Source organism: Astyanax mexicanus, chromosome 4, assembly GCF_023375975.1.
Source record: "Astyanax mexicanus isolate ESR-SI-001 chromosome 4, AstMex3_surface, whole genome shotgun sequence".
In the NCBI taxonomy this organism is placed as follows: domain Eukaryota; kingdom Metazoa; phylum Chordata; class Actinopteri; order Characiformes; family Acestrorhamphidae; genus Astyanax; species Astyanax mexicanus.
Window position 1 is genome coordinate 9,634,032 of NC_064411.1, and position 25,573 is coordinate 9,659,604.

The window sequence follows — 25,573 nt, forward strand, 5'->3', positions numbered from 1 at the left end:
TATTAAAGTGGTAGTTTTTATTCTTATAAAGTTTCCAGTCCTTTGGAGAAAGAAAAGACCATTACTGGTTCAAATCACTATAATATCTAACCAGTAAAAGGTAGCAGTTTATAATTTTATATGATGATTGTAAACACATTATAGCAAAATATAGAGCTGCCAAAACCCTTGTTCCATATAAATAGTTCATTTTATGTGTCTGAAAATAAAAAAATAAAATAGAAAATCTGAAAAGCACCCAAAACAAATTCCATATTTTGGCCATTACATGTTCAATTGAATAATTAAAATGCCTAAAATGAATTGTGTAAAGGCTTCTAAGTAATATTAATTCATAGAATTGACTCTAAATTATTTAATATTAGAGTGATAAGCCTTCAAATGTGAGTATGTAATTTCAGGCGGAAAATGGTAAAAATAGGCTTGGAGCTTAAGAGTTTAAAAGAGGGTAGCTTCTACAAGTGGAAAATGATCCTAAATACAAAATCCACAAGATACTACCTAAAAGCTGAAGGGCTCACCATAGCCCTCACAGTCTCCTGATCTGAACAGATTTTGGCTTAAAATACAAAGGGAATGCGTCACCTTACCTATAACTTCATGCCTTTTGGAAATAATCTCTTCTTTAACTTGCTTAACTGTTCAAAGTAACAATAATTTAGATCAAGGGTGCCCAAACTATTTTTGTCCAGTTACATTAATGTAAACTCTGTCCTCCCTGCATGTACCTAGCCAATTAACTAATTGAATTGAATCCTGCTGTAAAGACAAAAGAGAAAAGATAAATTATTTATTTTTAATATTTTTACATTTACTATTTTACTTTTCCAAACTGCATGAATTGCTACACCTGAATGTTTATAATGTTTACATATGTGTAACCAATTTGCTCAATAAGGGACCTCCTGCACACCCTCTAAAAATGGTTATCATATTAAGATGTAATCTGTGAGGAATCCTTCTAAACTGACTTTTATAATGTATTTCATGTTTAGAAAAAAACATATATCTGATGACAGTCAAACTTTATATTTTTATTAAGCAGAGACACCGGTACAGTCACTGGATGACAGTTAGGCAACGAAAGAGGCTGTACAATAAAGTCTGGGCAAGATTGTCAAGGTCTAATAAAAAGACAGCTGACAGATCTGTGGTCAGTAATTACAATGAAGTGGAAATGATCAGTGAGGGCAGCGCTGCAGAAAATGAAAATATAGGTCACAGCTATCGTTTGGAAATGGAGACCACAGAAATGTTCTCAGAAGAACCACTTGCAGACTCTGCATGCGAAGATGACGCAATACCCACACTTAGGGAAGAACTGTCAGAATGGGCTAGCATGTTTCAAGTGAAACACAATGCTGTGGATTCTCTACTGAACATCCTCAAAAGACAAGGGCATTCTGATCTTCCTTCCACTGCAAGAACGCTTTTTGACAATTCCAACAAATATGAGGTTCAAGTTAGTGATGGGTTGGAGAAGATTAGTCTGAATGTTGCTGATCAGCTTTCCAAACATTTTAGAAGGTACCCTTCACGGGTGACCAAACAACTACAGGTAGTTGACATCTCCCTCAACATTGATGGTCTGCCTCTCTTTAAAAGCTCCAACAAATGCCTCTGGCCAGTCTTATGCTCAATTAATGTGTCACCAAAGTGCATTTTCCCTCTCTGCCTTGCTTCCACTGCTTCCAAACCTAAAAACACAGACTTCATCTATGAAACAATAGAAGAATTAGCCAAAGTACTGGAGGATGGTCTGTGGTGGGAAGGAAATAATTTAAAAGTTAAACTAAGATGCATCACATGTGATGCTCCAGCCAAAGCAATGGTAAAATGCATAAAGCAGTTCTCTGGATACTACGGATGTGATAAGTGCACCCAGAAAGGGCACTGGGATGGTCACATGACATATCCCCAAGTTGACAACCTCACCTTGAGGACTGACCATTCATTTAGAGAAGGCTTGCAACCAGAACATCATTTGCAAGAGCGTATCTCTCCTTTCTCCATCCTTCCAATTGACATGATCAAGTCCTTTCCAGCAGACTACATGCACCAGTGCTGCCTAGGAGTGATGAAGAAACTACTGCTTTTGTGGACAAGGGGAAAGACATTTCACAGAATGTCACCAGGAGACCTGGCATGTGTCAGTGGGCGTCTGGAAAAAATTAAATCAAGCATTCCTGACTGTTTTGAGAGGAAGCCAAGAGGTTTGCAGGAGATTGAACGCTGGAAAGCAACTGAGTTCCGTCAGTTTGCTCTTTATACAGGAAAGATTGTTTTAAAGGGAGTCTTACGGGATGACCTTTATGAGCACTTTTTGACCTTCAGCACTGCTTTGTGCATATTGGTGAACCCAGGGCTAGTGCAAACCCATGGGTCATATGCACACCAACTTTTGGAGTACTTTGTGGAGAAGGGAAGGCTGCTTTATGGAGAGACCTTCTTGGTGTACAATGTGCATTCACTGTTGCACATCACGGCAGATGCTCAGGAGTTTGGATGCCTTGAAAACTGCAGTGCTTTCCACTTTGAGAGCTATCTGCATCAAATAAAAAAAATGGTCAGATCTGGAAAGAATGTTCTGAGCCAAATAACTAATCGACTTGAGGAAATTTCAAGGATGAAGTTAAACAGCACAGAGAAAGAACTCACAATGAAGAGACGGAACAGCATCTTCATTATGACACCTGAGAAATGCTGTGAAGTGGTGTCACAGGAGACACAGGAGACTGTTCTATGCAGAGTCCACACAAATTTACAACCCTACTTGATGACACCGTGTGACTCCCGCCTTTATGGAGCCTATGTAACAAACACCAGGCAATCAAAAATGCTGCATGTTGACAAAAGTTCACTCAAAAAGAGAGCATTAATGGTTGAGGAAAGTCATGGCAACAGAATTGTCCTATCAATTCTTCATAGTCTGTGACCTAAAAAACACCAGCTCAAGAACAGTGCCTTGAAAGCTTCAAGGAATGGGAGGGGGAATATGTTGTGGGGTTGCTTTTCAGGAGTTGGGCTGTGCCCCTTAGATACAGTGACAAGAACCTTTTTAATTGCTTCAGCATTCCAAGAGATTTTGGACAATTGCTTTCAACTTTGCGGTTACAGTTTGTGGACTACTCCTTCCTTTTCCATCATGACTGCTCACCAGTACACAAAACAAGACATGGATGAGTGAGTTTGCTGTCCTGAGTCCTGGCCTCAGCCCAGTAGAACACCTTTGGGATGAATCATTGCAGAGACTGTGGCCTTCTCTTCTCTTCTGATCTCACAAATGCGCTTCAGAAAGATAATCAAAAATTCCTATTAGCACCCAAAGCTCAGGCCAGTAGAACACCTTGGATGAATTATGGTCCCAAAATATGAAATAGGTTACACTACAATTTGGAACTCCATCTGTGAGCACTGTACTACATGTCTCCAAGATGAGAAAACCCCTTTGTCCAGTATTGCTGGTCAAACCCTACCACAAACAAGAGACAGGAGACAACTATGTATGAAGGTGAACCCAAAATGTCAAACCAAAAAGAAATACCCAAATAGAGAAAGAACTAAATCAAATTAAGCAGGAAAAAATATAGAAGCACTACAAATATCTAAGAAAAGGCAATAAAGAAACCTAGCATGAAGATACGATTGAAGAGACAGTATTAAAGAAGAGACAGACTGGAGTTGAAGACTAGACAGGGCAGAGCCTGGCTGGAGAAATCGCAACAATGTAACAGGTTGTGCATGTTAATTTTTTATGGATTTGGGTCTGTTTCCTGCTCAGTTTTGATTATACAGTTAGGTTAAAAAAATATTTGGACAGTGCTTCACAGTACAGATGGACAATGACCCAAAACATAACTGCGAAAGCAACCCAGGAGTTTTTTAAGGTAAAGAAGTGGAATATTCTGCAGTGGCAAAGTCTGTCACCAGCTTTTAACCCAATCCAGCAGCATTTCACTTGCTTAAGACAAAAATAAAGGCAGAAAGACCCACAAACAAGCAACAACTGAAGAGAGTTAAAGACTGGGCAAAGTATCATAAAGGAGGAAACCGAGAGTTTGGTGATATCCATAGGTCCTAGGTTTCAGGGAGTCATTGCCTGCAAAGGATTCTAAACAAATTATAAAAAAATAGCATTGTATTTAGGTCAAAGCTCATTTGTCCAATTACTTTTGAGCCTCTGAAATGATTGCAGTTTCTAAAAGCTTCATAAGATATTTATGTTCAACCCCTTAAAATAAACCTGAAAGTCTACACTTCAGTTACATCTCAGGTGTTTCAGTTCAAATCCAGTATGGTGGCATGCAGAGCCCAAATCATTAAAATTGTGTCACTGTCCAAATATTTTTGAACCTAGCTGTATTTTTGTTTGGTGATAGTAGTTACTTACCATGTTTAATATGAGAAAAAATATCACCTTACATATTGCCAAACTGTTCTGGACTCAGTTCTCAATTCCTGATTTGTATTTTAACTAAGTGCATGTTGTTAAATGTTACAGTTTTATTTTTTGTTATGTTTTTCTCATCTTTGACAGATTTATCTGCGCTACGTTGTTGTTCATTTCTTTGATGAAGATGAGGTTGAGGCTGCACCATCATTGTGGATAGAGTGGTGTGATGGGGTAGGACTGTGTTTATTTTTTTGTCTTACTACGACAAATAAAATAAAAAAAAAGTAAAATAAGCTTAATTTTGTTCAATAGGTTTTGTACTGTTACTGGCCACACTCAAGTGCCAGCATCATGGCCAAAAAATATGCAGCACCAGATAAAAACTTATGGTCAAAGCATGCTGTAAGGGTACTTTCAGAGACAGGTATACTGTCCAAAACATATATTTAGTAGTTATCAATATAAAATGTTAATTTTAAACTATTCTAGATAGTGTGTTTAGATAACAACTTTAAGTAACAAACTTAATTGCATTTTCTGAACAGATAGTTATGCTATGGCCAGATACCGAGCACGAAAGGCACAGGACACATCAAATGTGGAAGAATCTGATGCTAATGAATCCAGAAAGATCACTCTTCCACATCGATTCAGAGGTATTCTATATGACAAATACAAAAACAACCTGTCAATGATTATATGAATGTACAAAATGATATGAATATTTTGCAGATAAAGATGACCAACCCAATCTAAGAAAGAGAAGAGCTCCTCTATGTAAGTGTAAAACAGTTTATTAAGTACACCTGCCTGTTACTGACTTACTAAATTACTTACTGGCCATTTGTGTACCTTGTTGGAATTTATGTATATCTGCTGCTGCATTTGCTAGCCGACACATCAGACATCAAACAGTATCAGGCATTTCTATAATGTCACTGTCACTGCTGTGCTTATCAGGGTCAATTCTATCAGACATTTAGAGGTGCTGAGCACACAACAAGAAGAAAAAGTAGAAATACACGCTAACTCTTATGTACAGGAAATGTGTGTTACTTACAAGGGCGTAGGAGCGGGCTTGATATTGGGGGGGGACACATTTGCGAATATGAACCAAAGCCCACCCTATAGTTTCCTAGAACAACATTTTTGGATTTTTTTTTTTATCACAAATAATAATTTTTTTTCTGTATTTTGTTTATAATTATTTACATCCAATAAAAGGTGATTTTACAACCTAAACATGTTACTCCACATTACATTTACTGTTGTTAGAAAAACATTATGCATGCAATGCCTGAATTATATACATAGTACAAAAACTGATCAGTTATCACCTAATATTTAAAATAATATAACAGTATTGGTTATTATTATTATTATTATGTATTGTATGCCAATTCTGTTGTATATTTACATTTTCTTTGGTTCCTGCGCTTTTAATTTGTTTTTACTGAGAACACTTCTTTCTACTGAGAGAATGTAACTACGTTTCCTAGAGATTTTTGTCAGAAGTTAATATAAACGTCAGGACATGTGGTCTTACTGTGAACTACATATGAACAGAAGTCAGGTTAGATCAGTGTTTCTTAACCCTGTTCTTACATATTCTACTGCATATTAACACTGTTCTGCATATTCTACAGCTTCCTCTGTTTAAAGGCACTTTAATAAAGTAAGTGGTGGTATGATGTGTCTAATAAACTGCTGAATATACATAATGATTAATTTAGGATCCATAGGGGGCTAAGAGATTTTAACAGGTTAACTCAATAAATGATTGTTTATTAGCTGATCAGTTGGATCTGATGGAAAACACAGTTTTAGGGCAGTGATGATCAGGGTTAAGAAACTGCTTTAAACTACCAACATTACCCAGTGTTGTACTAAATTCTGTCTATCCTCTACATCCAGCTTCTAGCTAACTGCAATCCTAAATTAATAAACAGTTTAAAAATGAAATAGTGATTAGCTGATCAGGTACAGGGCAAGTTGAACATTACGTAGATAGTTTTTTTTCTTTAACCTTGACTCCCAATCAAGGTAATTCCAAAGTTAAGCTAACTCACTACCTCAGTCGGACGGTCTGTACATCCCAGCTGATCAGAGGAAAAATAAAAAACGGAGGAAAAAAGCCTTATTATTATTATTATTATTATTCCAAGTACTAATGTTTCTCGGAGAGAGTTTGGCTTCTTATGGATTATAATCTGCCTTGTAAAATCTAAAAAATGGAAACAAAAAGCACGATGACTGTGGATTATCTACTGGTATCAAATGGAAGAGGTTTTTAAAATGTATTTGTTAAACTAAAGACTTAAAATTAGGGACTTTATTAAACTTGTATTACTGTGTACTTTTACAGTACTTGGGAAAATGTGAATATACTGCTGCAAATTGTAAATATTTAACTAAACCAGTAAAATAATTACACAGAATATATTTGAAATATATTATATTCATATCAGATGACAATGTTTGGCAATCACACTAATATTGTATTCAAAGAAGGAGCCTTACTTGTGATACAGAAAGTAAGAGCAGTTATAATTTATAATAAGTAAACAATAAAATGTGTAGTGTGTAAGTTATTGTACATTTTTATATCAATAATTCAGACTTTAGTTCAGTTAAAAACCCTATTAGACTATTAGACAACCATATGTGACCCTCATAATCCAAATTCATGTAAACAAATAAAACATTACAAAACAGGTAAACAGATTTGTATTCTCACTCACTCATAAATCACTGCAGTGTCTGTGTTCCACCAGCAGATGGCCTCCAAGCTCCACCAAAAAACATCTCCTCTAGAAATCTGATCAGGAGCAGATAATAGCAGCTGCTGAATAAAATCATCTCAACAAACAAACAAAAAAGTTAATGTAAGAATTTACTGTATCTGGACCTGTAATATATTCACGCACTTGTTTGAACACACCACACAAAGCTGACAAAACAACAAGTCACAAGATTATTACACAAAAAAAAATAAGTATTACATAGAAAACTATTACATTAAAAATCCACACAAATTATATATAATATTGTATTATATACAAATATTTATTATTAATAAAGTAAATCAAACAATTGCGTTAAGAAAATTTAAAACACCTTACCTCCTGCCTTAGACGAACACTAAAACTTTAATCTTACAAAAAAAAAAACCTGTCATAAAACATTATTTTAGTATCTGTAACAATGTTGTAAATCAGTGCGTAAGAAGCTGTGTTGAGCGCGCACCGCATTTCCGCAGCATGAGGCTATTTTTCTAGATTTTTTATCTTGTACACTACTTAGGGAGCCTAATGAAGAAACACCATGTCTCCTATAGGCATAAATACACATTATTACACACTTTATCAGCCACCAATATCAGGGTAAGAGCTGTTATTATTAAAATAAAAGCTTAAGTGAATATATTTTCCAGTTAATATAGAGTATTTTAAGCTGAATGTAAAATAGGAGACCCTTCTAATTCAGCAGGTCTTGTCTCTGGGGGGCACCGAAGTAAACAAAGCTTTAATTTCCTAAAAAAACATTTTCTTTCAAAGTCAAACGAGCGCTGGACTTTAATCTACACAGATTTCTCTCCTTAAAACGGATTATTTGGGTGAGTAAAGCTCTTACATTAATTTACAGTAAGCTTAGACTTCCACAATTTTGACTGAAATGGCTGAAAATAGAGGCCGCTACGCTAGCTAGCGCTTAGCTCCCTAGTTACAAGCCATAGCAACCGCTCACATAGCCGAGTTCTAACACCACTGTGGCTAAATACACTAATTACTACGGTGGCCGAGAAAGCCCAGCGCAGTGCAAATTGAAAAGCGCTGCAAAAGCACAAAACACATCCATCAAAATTACAACACAGGCGCAGCAAATAGAAAAACGCGCTGCAAAAACAACCACAACACAACGGAAGTGAGTCACAACACAACGGAATTTTCCCGGGGGACCTTAAAAGATGCTGTACCAGCTGTATACAAAGGACAATAAGTGGCAAACAAGCTTCTGAAAAGTGTAACTGAAGTTTAAGTTAACATTATGTATATTTAATTTCTGTCCTGCAGTTTTCTTTTGTTATTTTGGTTTTATTATTGTGGGAAGAATGACTGAAAATATTGAAGACTTTTATTTTGAAACTGTGGGGAAAACGGGAGTGAATGAGTCAGGCAGTTCAGCAGGACAGGCGCGAATGCTGGAGGGGACAGAGAGGGAGGATATTCAGGAGAAACACGGCAATATATGCCCCTAGCTAGAGCGGGAACAAGGTATTTTGTTTGTGACCAGTGTTTTTTGTAACGCATATGTGTATTCTCAGTGACATTTGTGAAATTGTAATTTGTTTTTGTTTCTTTCATAGCTCTTACGGTGTGTTTGTGAGACCAAAAAAGTATTAAATCTTCATAAACCATCAGTTGGCTTTAACATTATCTGGCTGGGGGGCTACAGTAAGAGCTTCTCCGCACATCCTGGTGGCCTGCTGTGATCTACCTCAAGGGAGTCTACACGGAAGGATCTTCACGGTGCTATGCTGCTTCATCGCCTGGTGGACACTTTAACGTTAGGCACAGCCTCTTTCAAGTTCACTTCTGCAGCATATGCAACAGCAGCCTAAAGGATTCGGTGGAACGGTCGTTTACGGACATAATTGCTACATATCCAAGGAAATTAAAGGTAACAGAACTGTGAGTAACGTTGGACAAGTGAGGTGCTTTTCAAAGTTCATCATTAAAAGTGGATTGTGAACATTTCCCCCTCATTTCACGTCTCCTGCTCCAAGTAATATATCCAAATCTAATCGGACACTTGTGTAAGGACATTATTGCAGAATCTAATTCAAGTGTTTAAGGACTGGGTTAATTGAGTTTACACTTAGAAACGTCATTACATTGCCTTCAATACTGGTAAATAAGTTGTATAACTATTAAGTATTGTGTATATATTTGTTTTCATCTTGATGATTGTGTAGAAGGCCTGTCTGTTTCGTTTCACTGTTAATGTAAGGCAAAATGTCTGAATCAGAATCAGAACAGTCAAATATAGAAGAGTCTGAGGAGCAGGATAGTCTCCAACAAAATATACAAAATTCAGGGGTTAGGTCAACAGAGTCATCTGAGAGGCATTGCCATCAAAAAGCAGTTTCAAGCGAAAGGAAAAATGAATCACAAGAAAAGACTGACAAAACTCCACCTCCTCGCCGTTCTAGTCGACCACATTGCCCTACTGAAAAAATGCTTGCTTTTCAAAAAGAAGAAGCCCAGCGAAAAGAAAAAAGACTGCTTTCCTTGTATGAACAATGGAAAATTCACGCACGCAAAGCAAGAGAACAGCTATTGTCAGAAATTTCAGAGAGCCAGCTAGGACTTCTTATTGACACACTAGAGAAGAGCAAGGGTGATGTTATGAAAATGTATACAGAAATCCGGCACACTGTAACACCACCTACTGAGTTAAGACGACGAGTAGATGCCTGTGAAGCTGTCACAAAGGCCTTTGTAAAAATTGCCTATGAGAGAATTGTAGAAGTTGATGGCGAGTTTAATGCAGAACACGAAAAGGGTCGTCTACAGGAGCTGCTTAACTGTGACTATGCACGTTCAGTCTATGGGTCAGTTATCTCAAAGAGAAGTTCTAAGTCAAGTCTTTATTCCGCTACATCACTGGTGGTGGCAAAACGGGCAGATGCTGCAGCAGAACTGGCAGCAAAAGAGGCTGAATTTGAGATGCTAATAGAGGAAGAGAAACAACTGGAAAAAATACAACAACAGCAAAGAGCTCTGGAGGCTCAGCGCCGCGAACTGGAGCGATTGCAGGCAGAAAAAGAACTGAAAGCAGCAAGAGCTAGGGTAGAAGCTTATGATCTGGAGGCCACTCGAGAAAGTGTTATTAATATTGGCTCAAACCTCAGCAACAAATGTAAAAAGGGAACAAGCACTACACCCCCAACTGCTGTTAGTCAATCTAAAGATACAGCATCTCACCATTTAGAGGTTTCCCTTCTGGCCCAAGCCTTCCAAGATAGTGTGGCACTAAACAGACTTCCTGTTCCTGAGCCATTTGTGTTTAATGGAGATCCCATTCAGTTTATGGAATGGAAGTCAAGCTTTCAGTTTCTTATTGACAAAAGATGCGTCTCTCCTGCAGAAAAGCTGTTTTATTTAAAGAAATACGTAGGTGGCCCTGCTCGCAAAGCTTTAGATGGCACCTTCTACAGGAATGACAGTGTGGCTTTTCAGGATGCATGGTCCAAACTGAACCAACGATATGGCCAGCCATTCACCATCCAAAGAGCCTTTCGGACGAAACTTGCTAATTGGTCAAAAATTCAGCCAAAGGATGCACTAGGGCTTAGAGACCTGTCTGACTTCCTGATTTCTTGTCAAGAAGCTATGCCTTATGTCAAGGGTCTTGAAATACTGAACGACTGTGAGGAGAATCAAAAAATTGTCCAAAAACTTCCTGACTGGATTGTTTCACGTTGGAACAGACAAGTAACACAATCCCTAACTGAGAAACAAGAATTCCCAAGTTTCAAAGACTTTGCTGCATTTGTGGCCATGGAAGCTGAAGTTGCTTGCAACCCAGTAACTTCTTTTCATGCACTCTATTCTCTGGATCCATCTTCTGATAAGCGCAATCCACGAGAACATAAAAAACCCAAGGCTAATGTTCTCAGCAGTCAAGCAGTTACAGACAGTGAGTGTCAACATTCATCCAAGAAAGGTGTAAAACTCTCCTGTGTGCTGTGTCAAGATCATAGACACCAGCTTCATGGCTGCCTCAAGTTCACAGCAATGTCCTTAGAAGAGCGCAAAAATTATGTGAAGGAAAGAAAACTGTGCTATGCGTGTTTGAAATTTGGCCACCATGCAAATGAGTGTCGTCATCGCCATACCTGTAACACTTGTAAAGGAAGGCATCCAACATGTCTCCATGACAACAGTTATGTAAAGAAAGAAGCTCCTGCACCTTCCTCTGACACATCTCTAAATAAAGCAAGTGAAAGTACAACCTCAGTGTCACTCAGCATAGCTGGAGAAAGTTCTCACCACACATCCATGATTGTGCCAGTATGGGTGTCAACAAAGAGTAATCCATGCATGGAAAGGCTAGTGTATGCTCTCCTAGATACACAAAGTGACACCACATTTGTTGACCAGGGAGTAAGTAACATTTTACAAGCTGAGAAGTATCCAGTGAAGCTTAAGTTGACTACTATGAGTGGAAAGGGCACAATCTTCCAAAGTGAAAGGGTATCTGGACTTTGTGTGAGAGGCTATAGCTCAGCCACACACATTGATCTTCCACCAGCCTATACGAAAGATTGTATACCCGTAAACCCCATGCACATCCCTACTTGTGAGTCAGCCAAGAAATGGGCCCATCTTTCAGAGATAGCTGATGAAATCCAACCATACAAAGACTGTGAAGTAGGACTGCTGATAGGCTACAACTGCCCAAGAGCAATGGCACCAAAACAGGTTATACTGGGAGGAGACGAAGAACCCTTTGCCATTCGCACAGACTTAGGATGGAGTGTTGTGGGCCGTTCCACACCCACACTGGTCCCTCCCCTTCCCACTAGCTTATGTCATCGCATTTCTGTCAAAGAGATGCCTCTTGTAACTCCTGCAGATGTCATTCGTGTTCTAGAGTCTGACTTCAAGGATGGAAGGGACGACAGCAAGACGGTGTCCCAAGATGATGTCATGTTCCTGAACAAGCTGGGTAGTGGTATACAGAAGAATACTGAGGGTCATTACGAAATGCCTCTGCCCTTCAAAAGAAGACCCAGTCTACCAGACAACAAAAATCTGGCCATCCTGCGACTTAACCACCTTAAACGAAAATTGTCAAAGGACAAGAAGTACAAGGACCACTATGTTAAGTTCATGGAGGATGTAATTAGTAAGGGAGATGCAGAAGAAGTCCATGACTCAGGCATTGAAGGTGAAAAATGGTATATTCCACACCATGGCATCTACCACGCGAAGAAGCAGGACAAGCTTCGGGTAGTGTTTGACTGTTCAGCACATTATAAAGGAACCAGCCTAAATGACCATCTCCTCTCTGGACCTGACCTGATAAACAACTTGATTGGCATTCTTATCAGGTTTCGACAACACCCCATTGCATTAATGTGCGATGTTGAAAAGATGTTCCACCAGTTCCATGTATGTGAAACTGACAGAGACTTCCTGCGCTTTCTTTGGTGGAGTAAAGGAGATCTCAGCACCGAACCCAAGGAGTTCCGTATGAGGGTACATCTATTTGGTGCGGTTTCCTCCCCTGGGTGTGCCAACTACGGACTGAAATACCTGGCCAAGGAGAACAAGGACCTCTATCCTCTCGGTGCTAAGTTTATTACAAGGGACTTTTATGTGGACGATGGGGTGGTATCTGTGAATAATGTCGAAAATGCCATTCAGGTCGCAACGGAAGCACGAGATCTTTGTGCCAAAGGTGGTCTTAGATTACACAAGTTTGTGTCCAATAATCGAGCTGTCTTAGAAAGCATACCACCATCTGAGCGATCAGCTGATGTTGGGAACCTTGACCTTACCTTTGATGACCTGCCATTGGAGAGGGCATTAGGTGTCCAGTGGGATCCACAGTCTGACCACTTCAAGTTCAGTGGCAGCCTTAAAGAACAGCCTGCAACTCGTCGTGGAGTTTTATCCACAGTTGCTTCTCTGTACGATCCATTGGGATTTGTAGCTCCATTTGTGCTCAATGGAAAAAGGATACTTCAAGAGATGTGTAGGTGGGGAACAGGCTGGGATGACGACATGGGAGATGAACTTCAACCAAGATGGGAGCGCTGGAGAAATGATCTAGCCTTCCTAAACCAGGTTACTATACCCCGTAGTTATACACCTGTTGGATTTGGTGAGATTACCAAGACTGAACTGCATCATTTTTCTGATGCGAGCACAAAAGGATATGGCCAGTGTTCCTACTTGAGATTTTACAATGCAAAAGGAGATGTGCACTGTGCCCTTGTCATTGGGAAATCCAGAGTAGCTCCCACAAAGGTCACAACTGTCCCTAGGCTGGAATTAACTGCTGCTGTTGTTTCGGTGAAGATGAGTAGCATGCTCAAAGAGGAATTAGCATCTCTTGAGGCAGAGGAATTCTTCTGGACGGACTCAAAGGTGGTTTTGGGGTACATAAGGAATGAAGCAAGACGTTTTCACACATTCGTCGCAAACAGAGTTCAGAAGATTCATCTTGGCTCACACCCGCAACAATGGAGGTATGTTGCATCCAATGAGAATCCTGCAGATCATGCCTCCAGGGGCCTTACCCTCAGAGAACTCCTCACATCCACCTGGCTCACAGGTCCAGAGTTCTTGTGGAAACCGGAATTTCAATGGCCAGCAGATGAGACTCCAGAGCTGGAAATAGGAGATCCTGAAGTCAGAGCTGCTCAGTCCTTAACAACTGAAACAACAAAGCAGTTCAACATAGTTGATCGCCTATCTAAGTTTTCTTCCTGGTCACGGGCAGTTAGAGCTGTAGCACGTATCCTCAGATGCATCCGCAAGAACAAATCAAAAGGCATTACTACAGTGGAGGAAAGAGAAAATGCAGAAAGTGCCATTATCAAGAATCTGCAGGGACAAGTCTTTCAAAATGAGTTGGGTCTATTGAACAAAGACATTCCTCTACCATCCAACAATAGGTTGCACCGATTGAATCCATTCATTGACAAGGATGGGGTGCTTAAGGTGGGAGGAAGATTATGTAACTCGTCTCTTTCCAATTCATTCAAACATCCCATAATTCTCCCCAAAGATCACCACATCACAAGGCTGATCATCGCCCACCATCATGAAAAAGTGGAACATCAAGGCAAGGGTCTCACCCTTAATGAAATAAGGGCGAATGGTTACTGGATGCCAGGAGTCGGGCGTACAGTAGCATCCTATATTCATCGCTGTGTAACCTGCAGAAAGCTCAGGAAACCTGTAGAGGAGCAAAGGATGGCTGACTTGCCCCCTGAGCGTGTGGAACAGTCAGCTCCATTTACCTATTGTGGGATGGACTGCTTTGGCCCCTTTCCTACTAAACAAGGGCGGAAAGTGTATAAGAGATATGGTCTTATCTTCACCTGCTTTTACTCAAGGGCAATCCACATTGAGATGCTCGATGACATGTCGACTGATGCATTCATCAATAGCCTTCGATGTTTCATTGCTATCCGTGGTGCAGTACGGCAGATAAAATCAGATCAAGGGAGTAACTTTGTGGGAGCAAAACGTGAACTCAAGGAATCTCTTAACGAAGTGGACCCAGAACGCATAGCTACGTTCCTGGCAGAGAAGCAGTGCGACTTTATAATGAATGCGCCTTGTTCAAGTCATGCTGGTGGCGTCTGGGAGAGACAAATCAGGACAGTCAGAAATGTCCTCCGGTCCACAATTGCTCTCTCATCAGACAAGCTAAATGATGCCTCCTTACGAGCCTTTCTGTATGAAGCTATGGCTATTGTGAATAGCCGTCCACTTACAGTTGACAATCTCACAGACCCAGACAGCCTTGAACCTCTTACCCCTAATCATCTCCTCACTCAAAAGTCCAACAAAGCTCTACCGCCACCTGGTGAATTTGTAAGAGAGGACATGTATGGAAAAAAGAGATGGCGACATGTTCAGTATCTAGCTGAACAGTTTTGGAGCAGATGGCGCAAGGAATACCTTGCCACTATTGCTACCAGACAGCGCTGGCACTCACCCAGAAGAAACGTCCAAACTGGTGACGTTGTGATGTTAAGAGATGACAATCTTCCCAGATGTGAATGGCGTCTAGGCAGAGTGTCAGAGACCACCCCTGATAAGGATGGGCTCGTTCGTAGAGTCAAAGTACAATTAGGGGATAAGCATCTAGGTAAAAAGGGTGAACGTCTGAGCAAGTTGTCAGTCGTAGAACGCCCAGTTCAGAAACTGGTCCTCCTGCTGGAGACAAGTTAAACTCTTTTTCATTAACTCTGCTCATGACTCCCATTCTTGCAAATGTATTTGTTTACTTAATATTTTGGTACAGTTCGAGTTATGTTCTCCCTCATAAAACAGAATGGAATTAATAAGGGAATCATTCATGCTTATAGTTTTCAAGCTCTGTTATAAGTCATTAATGATTGGTGGGAGTGTAACTGAAGTTTAAGTTAACATTATGTATATTTAATTTCTGTCCTGCAGTTTTCTTTTGTTATTTTGGTTTTATTATTGTGGGAAGAATGACTGAAAATATTGAAGACTTTTATTTTGAAACTGTGGGGAAAACGGGAGTGAATGAGTCAGGCAGTTCAGCAGGACAGGCGCGAATGCTGGAGGGGACAGAGAGGGAGGATATTCAGGAGAAACACGGCAATATATGCCCCTAGCTAGAGCGGGAACAAGGTATTTTGTTTGTGACCAGTGTTTTTTGTAACGCATATGTGTATTCTCAGTGACATTTGTGAAATTGTAATTTGTTTTTGTTTCTTTCATAGCTCTTACGGTGTGTTTGTGAGACCAAAAAAGTATTAAATCTTCATAAACCATCAGTTGGCTTTAACATTATCTGGCTGGGGGGCTACAAAAAGTAAGTTATGTTTATTAAAAGTTCTGCTTCACAAAACGCCTTGTTTGCCACTTATTGTCCTTTGTACACATAGTGAAGTCCGAGACGTTACTGAAGACGCAGCTTAGCAGGTACAGCATCTTTTAAGGTCCCCCGGGAAAATTCTGTTGTGTTGTGACTCACTTCCGTTGTGTTGTGGTTCTATTTGCAGCGCGTTTTTCTATTTGCAGCGCGTTTTTCTATTTGCTGCGCCTGTGTTGTAATTTTGATGGATGTGTTTTGTGCTTTTGCAGCGCTTTTCAATTTGCACTGCGTTGGGCTTTCTCGGCCACCGTAAATTACAATATAAAAGACACACACAGGGGACAGTATGAACACCTACCTGCTGTTTTACTGCTGTTTTTAGCCTCTTTAATTCTACATGCTAATCACTAAATTAGCTTCAGTCTCCTAGCTTAGCTAGCTAGCTCAGAGCAGGTAGAAAACAAGCTGCCACTCTAACTTACCTGTGTCTGGTGAACCGTGTTGTGTAGTAAAACTAATATATTATATTATATTAACTATATATATATATATATATATATATATATATATATATATATATATAGTAGCAAGGAACAAATTCTTTGACAAAAAAAAAGTTTTAATTATCTGGATCCTAGTTTTATAATTTGCAATTTTCCACTGATTTAATTTATTTTCAACTTCCAGTTAATTTCAGCACATTTATATTTTGTTATAAAGTCCTATAATTTTTATTTGATTTTTATTTGCTGAGTTCAAAAATAGAGGATTGTTTGTTCCCATCCAGATGTCTTCTGTTTTATCCAAATTGAATTTTGCTCCTGCTGCGTCTTCTAAATTCTATAATCCTGAGCTCTTTCTGATTTCTTATGATTACTGTGATGTCGTCATCAGTAAAGTCTGTACGTTTAAAAGATTCTTTACCTAAGATATCAATTCCTTTAATTCTGGTATCATTTTTAATTTTATTTAAAGAGGACTAACTGCTAACACACACATAATACTGCACTTAAAGGGCAACCTTGTCTGAGTCCTCTATTTGTCTTAAATTCTGTTAAAATACCCTTTAACATTAATTTAATAAAAACCATAGTGCTGCAAATCATTCCATAAATATTTCCTGGACACATAGTCAAAAGCCTTTTTCTGATCTAAAGTAATTATATAAATTTCCTTATCATTATTTAAATTCATTCATTTATTATAAATCAAGGTAATCACAGATTTATAGAACAATTCATTCATTTTTCCATCTATAATGCCTTTATTAAAATAATTTTGTAATAAACTATAATAATGTCTTATAACATTTCGGAGGTTAACCGTCTGGTCCTGGAGTTGTCCCATCATATAAACCCTTAATTACTTCAACAATTTCTTCCTTTGTAATTGGTTGATATTGACGAGAGGTACCCTGCTTGTAATTTTGGACAGCCTGATAAAAATTGTGATTTTTTTGTTTCCTTTATAATTTTCTGCTTTTCTTTTTTATTTTCTATTACATTCCCATGCTCCTCTCTAATCCCTTTAATCATTTTCATTTCTCTTATCATTTACACGTTTAATAACATTTCCTGTGTTTCCTGAGTAACTATTATCCATACCTGCTTAAAGTGGTAAATTTAAAAATGTTTATTTATTTTAGACAATTCTGACTTTAATTTTAAAAGATTATCTTAATCTTCTATAGTTTTATCTCTTTTGCTTTGAATTTCCTCATATTCTGCTGTAAGTTTACTGTAATATTCATTTTGTTCACAATTAAATTTTTCACATTTATGTACCAGAAACATTTTAATCCCATATTTTGCATTAGAATGGGTTTAAACTTCCACGTCTTTAGTTCTTCTGATTTTTAGTAATATTTTTAGGCACTGTGTGTTTCCCTTCCAGAACCCCCGTTGTTCTCTGATTCCCAGATTTAATTTTATATGAGTTCAATTCTATAATTTAGGACTTTTATATCTTTAGTAACATATATTCTATCAATGCGTGTTTTAACTCGAGAATCAAAATGATTAAAGTCTCTCTCAAGAGGAAAAAGTTCTCTAAAGGAATCTTTTAGCCCATGTTATACTTATCCCAGTAATTTCCCTTCTCCTGTAATATTAACTGTATTATCTGCAACCCAGACACCACATAATACTACAGGGAAAACCTACAGACAGGATTTGATAAGATTTTTAGAAATTCTATTTTTATTTTCTAATAGACTTTGATGTCCAATATGTGGTGTCAGAAAAGTTTTGGGTATACTTTTACATTTTGGATAAGGTAATTAAAAAAAATTAAATGCTTCCTTGTATCTTTTACAAATTTTGAACCTTGTTTGTCAAGACCCTGGTGAATCAGGAAATGTAGAACATGACTGATTTTTCATCACCAGCTTCCATACACACACTGTAAAATCCAAATATAACATTTTATTTTTTTTTTTACATTTTTGTCAGCATTTGATGTTCTCAACCGGAACTTAAATAATGGAAATAAAAGACTGGAGGTGAATTATTGTTTCAGTTCAGTTTAAGCCCTGATTTATCATTGTGCTCTATGTAAAACTTAAGATACAATGATTTAGAGTGTAGTTGGTGCAAATCACATGAAAATTAGCATAAAATTGCATCTGCATAAAGGGATTATCATCATTTTCTTTTGATTGTGGGACCAGTCCTTCATATTTCTCCACTTTCTGATGATTCGCTTGACCAGTCGCTTTCATCTGAACTTCCATCTGAATTTGATTCTTCACCCTCTTCATAAAGCTCCTCTTAAGACACTTATTTTTTCCGCTTCTCCACTCTGGACTGATTTAGACACTTGCTCTTCCTCTAGGATCTTGATAGTGTTGATGATCGTACCTTGAACTTGCACCTGTCCTGTCTCTATCTCTGTAGATGCCCCGGATTCTGTGTGTTTTAGATCACTTGGTCTTGGAAAGCCTAGTCTTTGCTTGAATTTGTTGGCGTAGGATTTAGGGCATGTGAAATAGTTGTGTCCCACGTCTGAACACAAAGTACAAATGTCAGCGTTGTCTCATTCCACTCTAGTCTTAGAAAGGAACCACAGGTTATTTGTTTAATCCGCACTTCACTCCAGCAGCCACAATGAACAGAAACACAGACTGCTGTTAGGCTCCGCCTCCAAATGAGTGAACGTACACAAGGCAGTGATAACCAATCAAAATAATCATTTAACCAAATGATCTACAGCATCTTTACGTAGTTTCACTTGATGCTTCATACCACGTTCCACGATTATCCACTGGTTTAACTGCAGGCTTCAGAATATCACAGCAATGTTTTAAATATAGCTCAGTGTCATAATCAGAGATGTGTCCAGTCCAGAATTTTACAAGTGTCTTTACATCCATGCTGGTAGAGGAAACAAATCTTTCCAGTTTTGTTGGTTGGTAGAGTAAAGTTGAGGGAGAACATGGAGAGCTTTCTCCTGCATTAAAGCAGATCTCAAACTCTCTTCAATTAGACAGACTTATGAAGTAGTAGATGTCTTACAAAGTAATGAGACGGAAGACTGAAAGAGGAGCTCACAGACATGATCACGGCTGGGTGCTTCTCCTGATCCAGAATCTGATGAAGCGGTCACTGTAGGCTCTGCGTGACATTAAGTTCTCTAAAAAGGGTCATTTTAATAACTCGATCTTGAGCTGTGTAAACATTAATAATTATAAATTTCTTGTTATTATAAAAACAATCAATATAGTATAATTATTTCAAACAATTGATTATAGAATAATAAATCAGTTCCATCAGCTTTACATTCTCCAATAGAAAAGAAGGAATAACCATTATCCCACATTTTTTGTATTTTCTATATCTTCATATGTATTTAGTTTCGTTTCCTGTAAACACAAATCTGCTTTTTTAAATATACTAAATTTCTCATTCCTGTTCTTTTTATACTGAATCCCCCAACACTGCATAGTGCAATATTAAGTCAGACAGAGGAGATAAAAATGTTTCTTTCTTTTACTTTTTCTTAGTGTACTGTTCATTCTGCTTCTAACCTCCTTTTTTAGGTTTACTCTTCCGTTTCTTTTCGTTGGATGCAGCAGCCCCTGTGCGTATGTATGGTGGTAGATCTTGTCATAGATGGAAGAAGAGGTGATGAAGAAGGAGGAGGAACTTGGTTTGCTTGTGTTTCGGCTGCTGCAGACTCGTACTCCTCGCTGCTGTCTCCTTCAGACGAGGTGCTGGTGTTCGGATTTCCTCCGTCTGTCTCTCCGCTGCTGCTGCTGCTTCCGCTGCTACTTAAATCTTCATGATGACGGTCATTTCCATCCTCTACTCTTTCACTTCCATTGTAGAGAGCTTCACTTGGACCTGGTTCCTCCACTGCATCTGGTTAAACTCAGTCTGGGTGACTGATCGTTGGACATGTTGTTAGAAGGATTTAATTTCTTCAGAAACTACTTCCTCTTTTTTGTTTCCACTTACTGTCCACACAGTCACCATTATTAAAATACACACCAAAAATAGTATTTACTCTTTATCTGGAACATCGACTCTGAACTTTCTTTGATCCCCAATCTACACACATTCAGATTTAGCCATATTAAGCTTTGCACCAGAAAGTTTTTTATTAAATTTATAATATTCCATTATAATGTCTAAGTCTTTTTTTGTTGTAATAAAAACTGTAATATCATCTGCATAAGCTGTGATTTTAATGCCTTGTATTTTTTCATCATTATGGCTAGAACGTAAAGCTGTGATTTTAATACCTTGTATTCTTTCATCATTATAGCTAGAACGTAAAGGGCAGAACTCAGAGGATAATCTTGTTTTATTCCTCCTATCGGCCTCTGTTTTTGCTCCACTCATCCATCAAGTTTTTCTGAGTTAAAGTTTGTTGAATTTTTAAGAGTGCAGGTACGTAACAGTTTTAGATTTTATGCTGACGTAATTTTTTTTTATCTGACTTAATGACCAACATTCAACGTGAAATGAATTTCTATTGACGTTGGTGATCAGCTGGATATTGAGGGTTTTATCCAGGAGCTCACCACTCACCCTGCTACTCCTATCATGTCCAACTGGAAGTCCTTGTTTACTTGTTTTTATTAAAAATATAACTTTATGAAATGTGATTGGAACAGTCACACCATGTGAGAATTGTTTTGTTTTTACTGAAAATTGTGGAAAAAAAATAATCCTATGAATTCTTTGTAAGTTTACATAAATCAGCAATTTCTGAACAATATCACCACAGTTTGACATATTTTCTATAATTTACATATATTTGACACACTGGACCAAAAAAAAGACCATGTCATGTCAACCACCTTTATATAAAATGCAAAACATCTCAAAGACACTAGATGGAGGCAGTGCTCCTTTCTCTCAGCATTATTATCACAGTGTACACATGTGCAGTATAGTCACATCAGAGAACATGAAATACCAACTGTTTTTTATTATAAAGCATTTGTAGTTAAGAGGTAAATGAAATGATTTAGTGATTTAAATCACTGTATCAGTGTGAAGTTAAGGTAAAAAAGGTTATTACAAAAAACTATTTTTCTTTAGTTTGTTTATAAATTGTTTATTATTATTATTATTATTATTATTATTATTATTATTATTATTATTTATTTGTTTAATTGTCATTTACTTTTATGCAACCCTTAAATAAAAAATGACAGTGAGCTCAGGCTATGTTTAATGCGGTCAAAGAAAACAGATTCATCAAACTGAAAAACTCATGAAAACGTTATAAAATGTGGGTCAGAGCATGCGCAGTGCGGGGATTCAAACATTCCATTCAGCCCTGTGATATCATTGGCAGACAATAGCAAAAAACGAACAATAGCCCCGCCTACCCAGCCTATTCGCTGTGAGAGAACAAAGGGCGGGGCTTAGAGTGAGAGAGGTTTGACGCAGCGAAGGAGAAAGTGAAAGTAATTTTAGTCTTCGCCATTAGAAGAGGACAGAAGTCCGGATTCACTCGGTAAGTTCAGAACTGAAGAGAATGTAGAACAGAACCGTGTAGCTTAAAGTCAGAACCGGTTCTAAAGGTTCCTCAGATCCAGAACCGGTTCTTTAAGCTCAGCTCAGTGTCCGATTCCACTGGAAGAACCAGGATCAGCATGGAGATCTGAACCGGGCCTGGATCAGACCTGGACCTGGTCTAGATCAGACCGGCTGGAGAACAATCAGCTGTAACAGATCAATAATGCTGTAAACTGAAGAGAAATGCGCAGATATAGATTGATATTTATTGATCACAGTGTAGTTTATGCTGTTTAAAGCGCATTACTGCTTAATGTGGACTTTGATCTGTTGGGGAGATAAAAACACGGAGCTGCTATAAAGGCGTGTTTATATGCAGTAGCGCTGTTCAACCAGCAGGGGGAGCAACGGAGCTCAAGATCACGTGGTGTGTTAGTGTTTTTAATCCTGCTGTTTTATATTATACTTAAATAATCTCCTTATTCTGATTCAGTAACATAATAATAATATTATTAATAATAATAGAACAGTGTGTATATTTATAATGTTGTGTAATGCAGTAATATTACTAATAATAATTAAATTATAATAATTATAATAACAGTAAATGTTTCTGTAATCTGTAGAATAATGTTTAATGAGGGTAAATCACACTGTTATGTATCGTTCTCTGTTTGTTTTGTTTTGTTAGTTTATCAGGTTTTGTTTAATGCAGTTCTGATGATAATGTCATTATTGTAAGAATAAAGGTTTTATTGTAACGGCTGATCTGTTCTCAGGGGTCGGTGTCGGCAGTGTTCAGCTGTGTGTGAATGAAGAAGAGTAAATGATGGATCTTCAGAACTCCAGCAGTGGAGGAGGACCTCCTGTCCTAAAGTGAGTAAATTAAGTGATGGGTTTAATATGTAAAGTAGTTTTGTATTTTAATGGTTTCAGCTCTAATCCTGGAGCTGTGATCTGCATATTTTACAGTTTTAAAATATTGAGAACAGAGTTTCTCCTGGACCAGAGTCAGAACCCTGTGCTGTATTTAAACACAGAGAAACGCTTAACAAACCAGACAGTTATTCTTATAGTAGAATGTGTTTCTAATCTGTATTTAAAGTAAATATCTGCCTTTAATATCTAATAGTTAATATTAATAATATGTTTCCTTCTGGCACAGTAACAGTATTAGGTGGTTGCTGTAGTGATTATATGCTGTTGCTAGGTGGTTGCTATGGTATGGGGTGGTTGCACATTTATGTTAAAAAATATGGTTCATATATTTTAACATAAATGTGACGATTTGCTCAAAATCTGGATCAGATTAGTCTGTAGTGAAAGTGGATTTTACCACACACTGTCTGGGTTTACATTAGTATTAGAAATGAGGAAATCCTGATGTGCTGCATTTATATAGATCAGATGGAAGTGATTGGGTTTTTGTTAAAGCTGTGGAATGAAGCTTCTCACAGAAAGACTTGTTCTATTCTGTTCTGATCTGTATCTCTGTTAGAGTTCAGTATAAAAATATACCTTTTAGTTTATAATACAGTATAATTGTGTAATTGTGTAGCTCTTACCAATACGTGTTATTAACTACTCTCAGACCTATAAAATACATATGATCTAATCAGGTGATGACATTGTGACATCATAAACACAAATATATTCAACAGTATTGTTAAAGAAATTAAAATATGTATATTTATTAGACGAGCGTTTTTCAGTTTGGGGCAGCTGACAGAAAGCTTTGGGACGCTTCTGGGACGGTTATGAAGAAGTTAGTCTGGAACCTGTGAATAAGTTTTAATAAAGGAACACATTACTCCACACTTTACTCTCATCATGGATCATCATGAAGATCTGTTTACAGGGAGAAGAGAGCAGCATCTCCAGCCCCCAGTGGAGTGTCTATGAAGAGTGATTGGTCCATGGAGGATCCTCTAAACTTCAGCAGTGGAGGAGGAAGCTCTGGGTCTCGGTACATCACTGCACTAAACTACTGTTCTGTTCTGAGAGTGAAGCTCTTCAGTTCCTGATCTTTATTAAAGATGTGCTGTGTGTTGGAGTTTCACTGTGTAAATGCTGGAGTTTCACTGTGTTTAATGTTAACAGAACTGAAACCCAGAGAGGAGCTTCTCCAGAACCCAGCTGTGTTTCTATGAAGAGTGACGCGTCCATCGAGGATCCTCCTTATTTCAGCAGTGAAGATATGACCTCTGACCCACAGTGAGTGAAACATCACTTACATCATTCACTGATTTTTACTATAATTTACCTTTTTAAACCATATAACACACACACACACACAGGAGGTCAGTGTGAGATTCTCTGTATGTAATGATCGTTGTACACAGCTGGGTGTGATGGGGAGGCGGGGTTTAGATTAGACTGACTGATGTCAACAATAAGAGTAAATTACAATATCAGCTACAGGTTGGAGAATTACACATATCTATATTAGAGGTGTGCGATACTGATAAAAACAATATCTAAATATTTTTTTTATTTTGTCATATAAAAAAACATAATAAAATATTGAACAGTGCACCATGTGACCTATCCTTGAATAAAAGCATCAGTGTTAGATTGGCAAAACTAAATTATATTTATACAGTTATATCAATCAAATTAAAACATTAATTGTATTAATCACAACAATATTCTGTAGGGACAACAATCATTGTGCAGTATGTTGTGTTTGGCAGACTAGATTATTTTTTGCTTTATTGCTAATGTCAGTATAAATTAGATTATTTTAATGTGCTGAGTAACTGATTTTAACTGAGAGCTTTAATGGAGGAAATAAACTCTAGAGTAGCTCCATATTCCACCTTTAACAGAATGGAAAGAGAAAACATGCCTTCAGCTGTGTGTGTGTGTGTGTGTGCGCATGTGTGTGTGCGAGCGAGCGAGCATTGGGGAAAGAGAGAGAGAGAGATTTGGAGGAAAATGAAGCGTGAATGAAAACCCACAATGGTCACAGAAATAACTTGAATGTGACAAAAGTAATAATAAATAAATAATATTCTATGAAAAAAAATAAATGAAAGTCTGACATTGATTTTGAACTGTGTGACCCAGAGAACATTCAGATGATTATATTTATTTATATAAAAACACTATAAATAAATAATAGCTTGACTACGCCACTTGTGGAATTTCACCTCAGGAAATATGGTTCAAATACACCTTTGAAAACGCCTTTATAGCACACAGGTTCATTTAAGAGGAAATAAAATTTACTGGCTGCCAAATTCTTTTAAAATGTTACCATCAAATGTCAATTTAAATTATGCACACTTGGGCTATTTAGGCTAGGTTCACAGTTGAGAATACACAAATCACACACACACTACAAAACCTCCAATAAAGGTGACTCCATCACAGCAACCCCAGTGTAAGAGAAGTGAAGAGGAAAAAGGAAACTCCCAAGAGGATAACCAGTCAGCCCAAAGGAGAACTTGTGCTGAAGTTCTATGAACAGAGTAAAAATAGACAGATGGTTAATAATTTATATCACAGGTTATACCAGTTGACCCAAGCCACTATCAATAATGAAACACATAATTCAACACCAAAACCCAGGTACAAACAGGGTTGACCCAATAACACAATATTAAACAAAATA

The 25,573-nt window shown here is 37.8% G+C and overlaps 6 protein-coding genes across 12 annotated transcripts in view; 4 read left to right on the forward strand and 2 right to left on the reverse strand.

The window, feature by feature from the left end:
• Window positions 1–25,573, reverse strand: part of LOC111188756 (zinc finger protein 665-like) — a 427,711-nt gene that overhangs the window by 234,692 nt on the left and 167,446 nt on the right. The window lies entirely within an intron of this gene.
• Window positions 1–25,573, forward strand: part of LOC111188587 (NACHT, LRR and PYD domains-containing protein 14-like) — a 252,123-nt gene that overhangs the window by 200,846 nt on the left and 25,704 nt on the right. For 2 of the 3 annotated variants that reach the window (XM_049477161.1, XM_049477163.1), the window contains exons 2-4: window positions 22,737–22,833; window positions 23,816–23,923; window positions 24,058–24,171. In XM_049477161.1, coding sequence (XP_049333118.1) covers window positions 22,784–22,833; window positions 23,816–23,923; window positions 24,058–24,171 — 272 coding nt within the window. In that variant the 5' untranslated portion in view covers window positions 22,737–22,783. Of the gene's footprint in view, window positions 1–21,918; window positions 21,956–22,736; window positions 22,834–23,815; window positions 23,924–24,057; window positions 24,172–25,573 lie in introns of those variants that run through there. The other variant, XM_049477162.1, reaches the window with a different exon arrangement.
• LOC111197522 (zinc finger protein 271-like) overlaps window positions 1–25,573 on the reverse strand; it is a 205,030-nt gene that overhangs the window by 144,571 nt on the left and 34,886 nt on the right. The window lies entirely within an intron of this gene.
• The window catches only part of LOC111190406 (zinc finger protein 484-like), a 263,398-nt gene that overhangs the window by 84,469 nt on the left and 153,356 nt on the right, over window positions 1–25,573 (forward strand). The window lies entirely within an intron of this gene.
• The window catches only part of LOC125801409 (zinc finger protein 239-like), a 285,147-nt gene that overhangs the window by 7,949 nt on the left and 251,625 nt on the right, over window positions 1–25,573 (forward strand). The window lies entirely within an intron of this gene.
• LOC125801665 (uncharacterized) lies at window positions 9,808–15,957 on the forward strand. The gene is made up of 2 exons (XM_049478459.1): window positions 9,808–15,801; window positions 15,894–15,957. Exon 1 carries the CDS (start codon window positions 9,808–9,810, stop codon window positions 15,370–15,372), a length of 5,565 nt encoding a protein of 1,854 aa, XP_049334416.1. The 3' UTR covers window positions 15,373–15,801; window positions 15,894–15,957.

What these genes read in the sequence shown, in the direction of transcription:
- LOC125801665 (XM_049478459.1), top strand. Translation starts at nt 9,808, where the DNA reads ATGTATACAGAAATCCGGCACACTGTAACACCACCTACTGAGTTAAGA.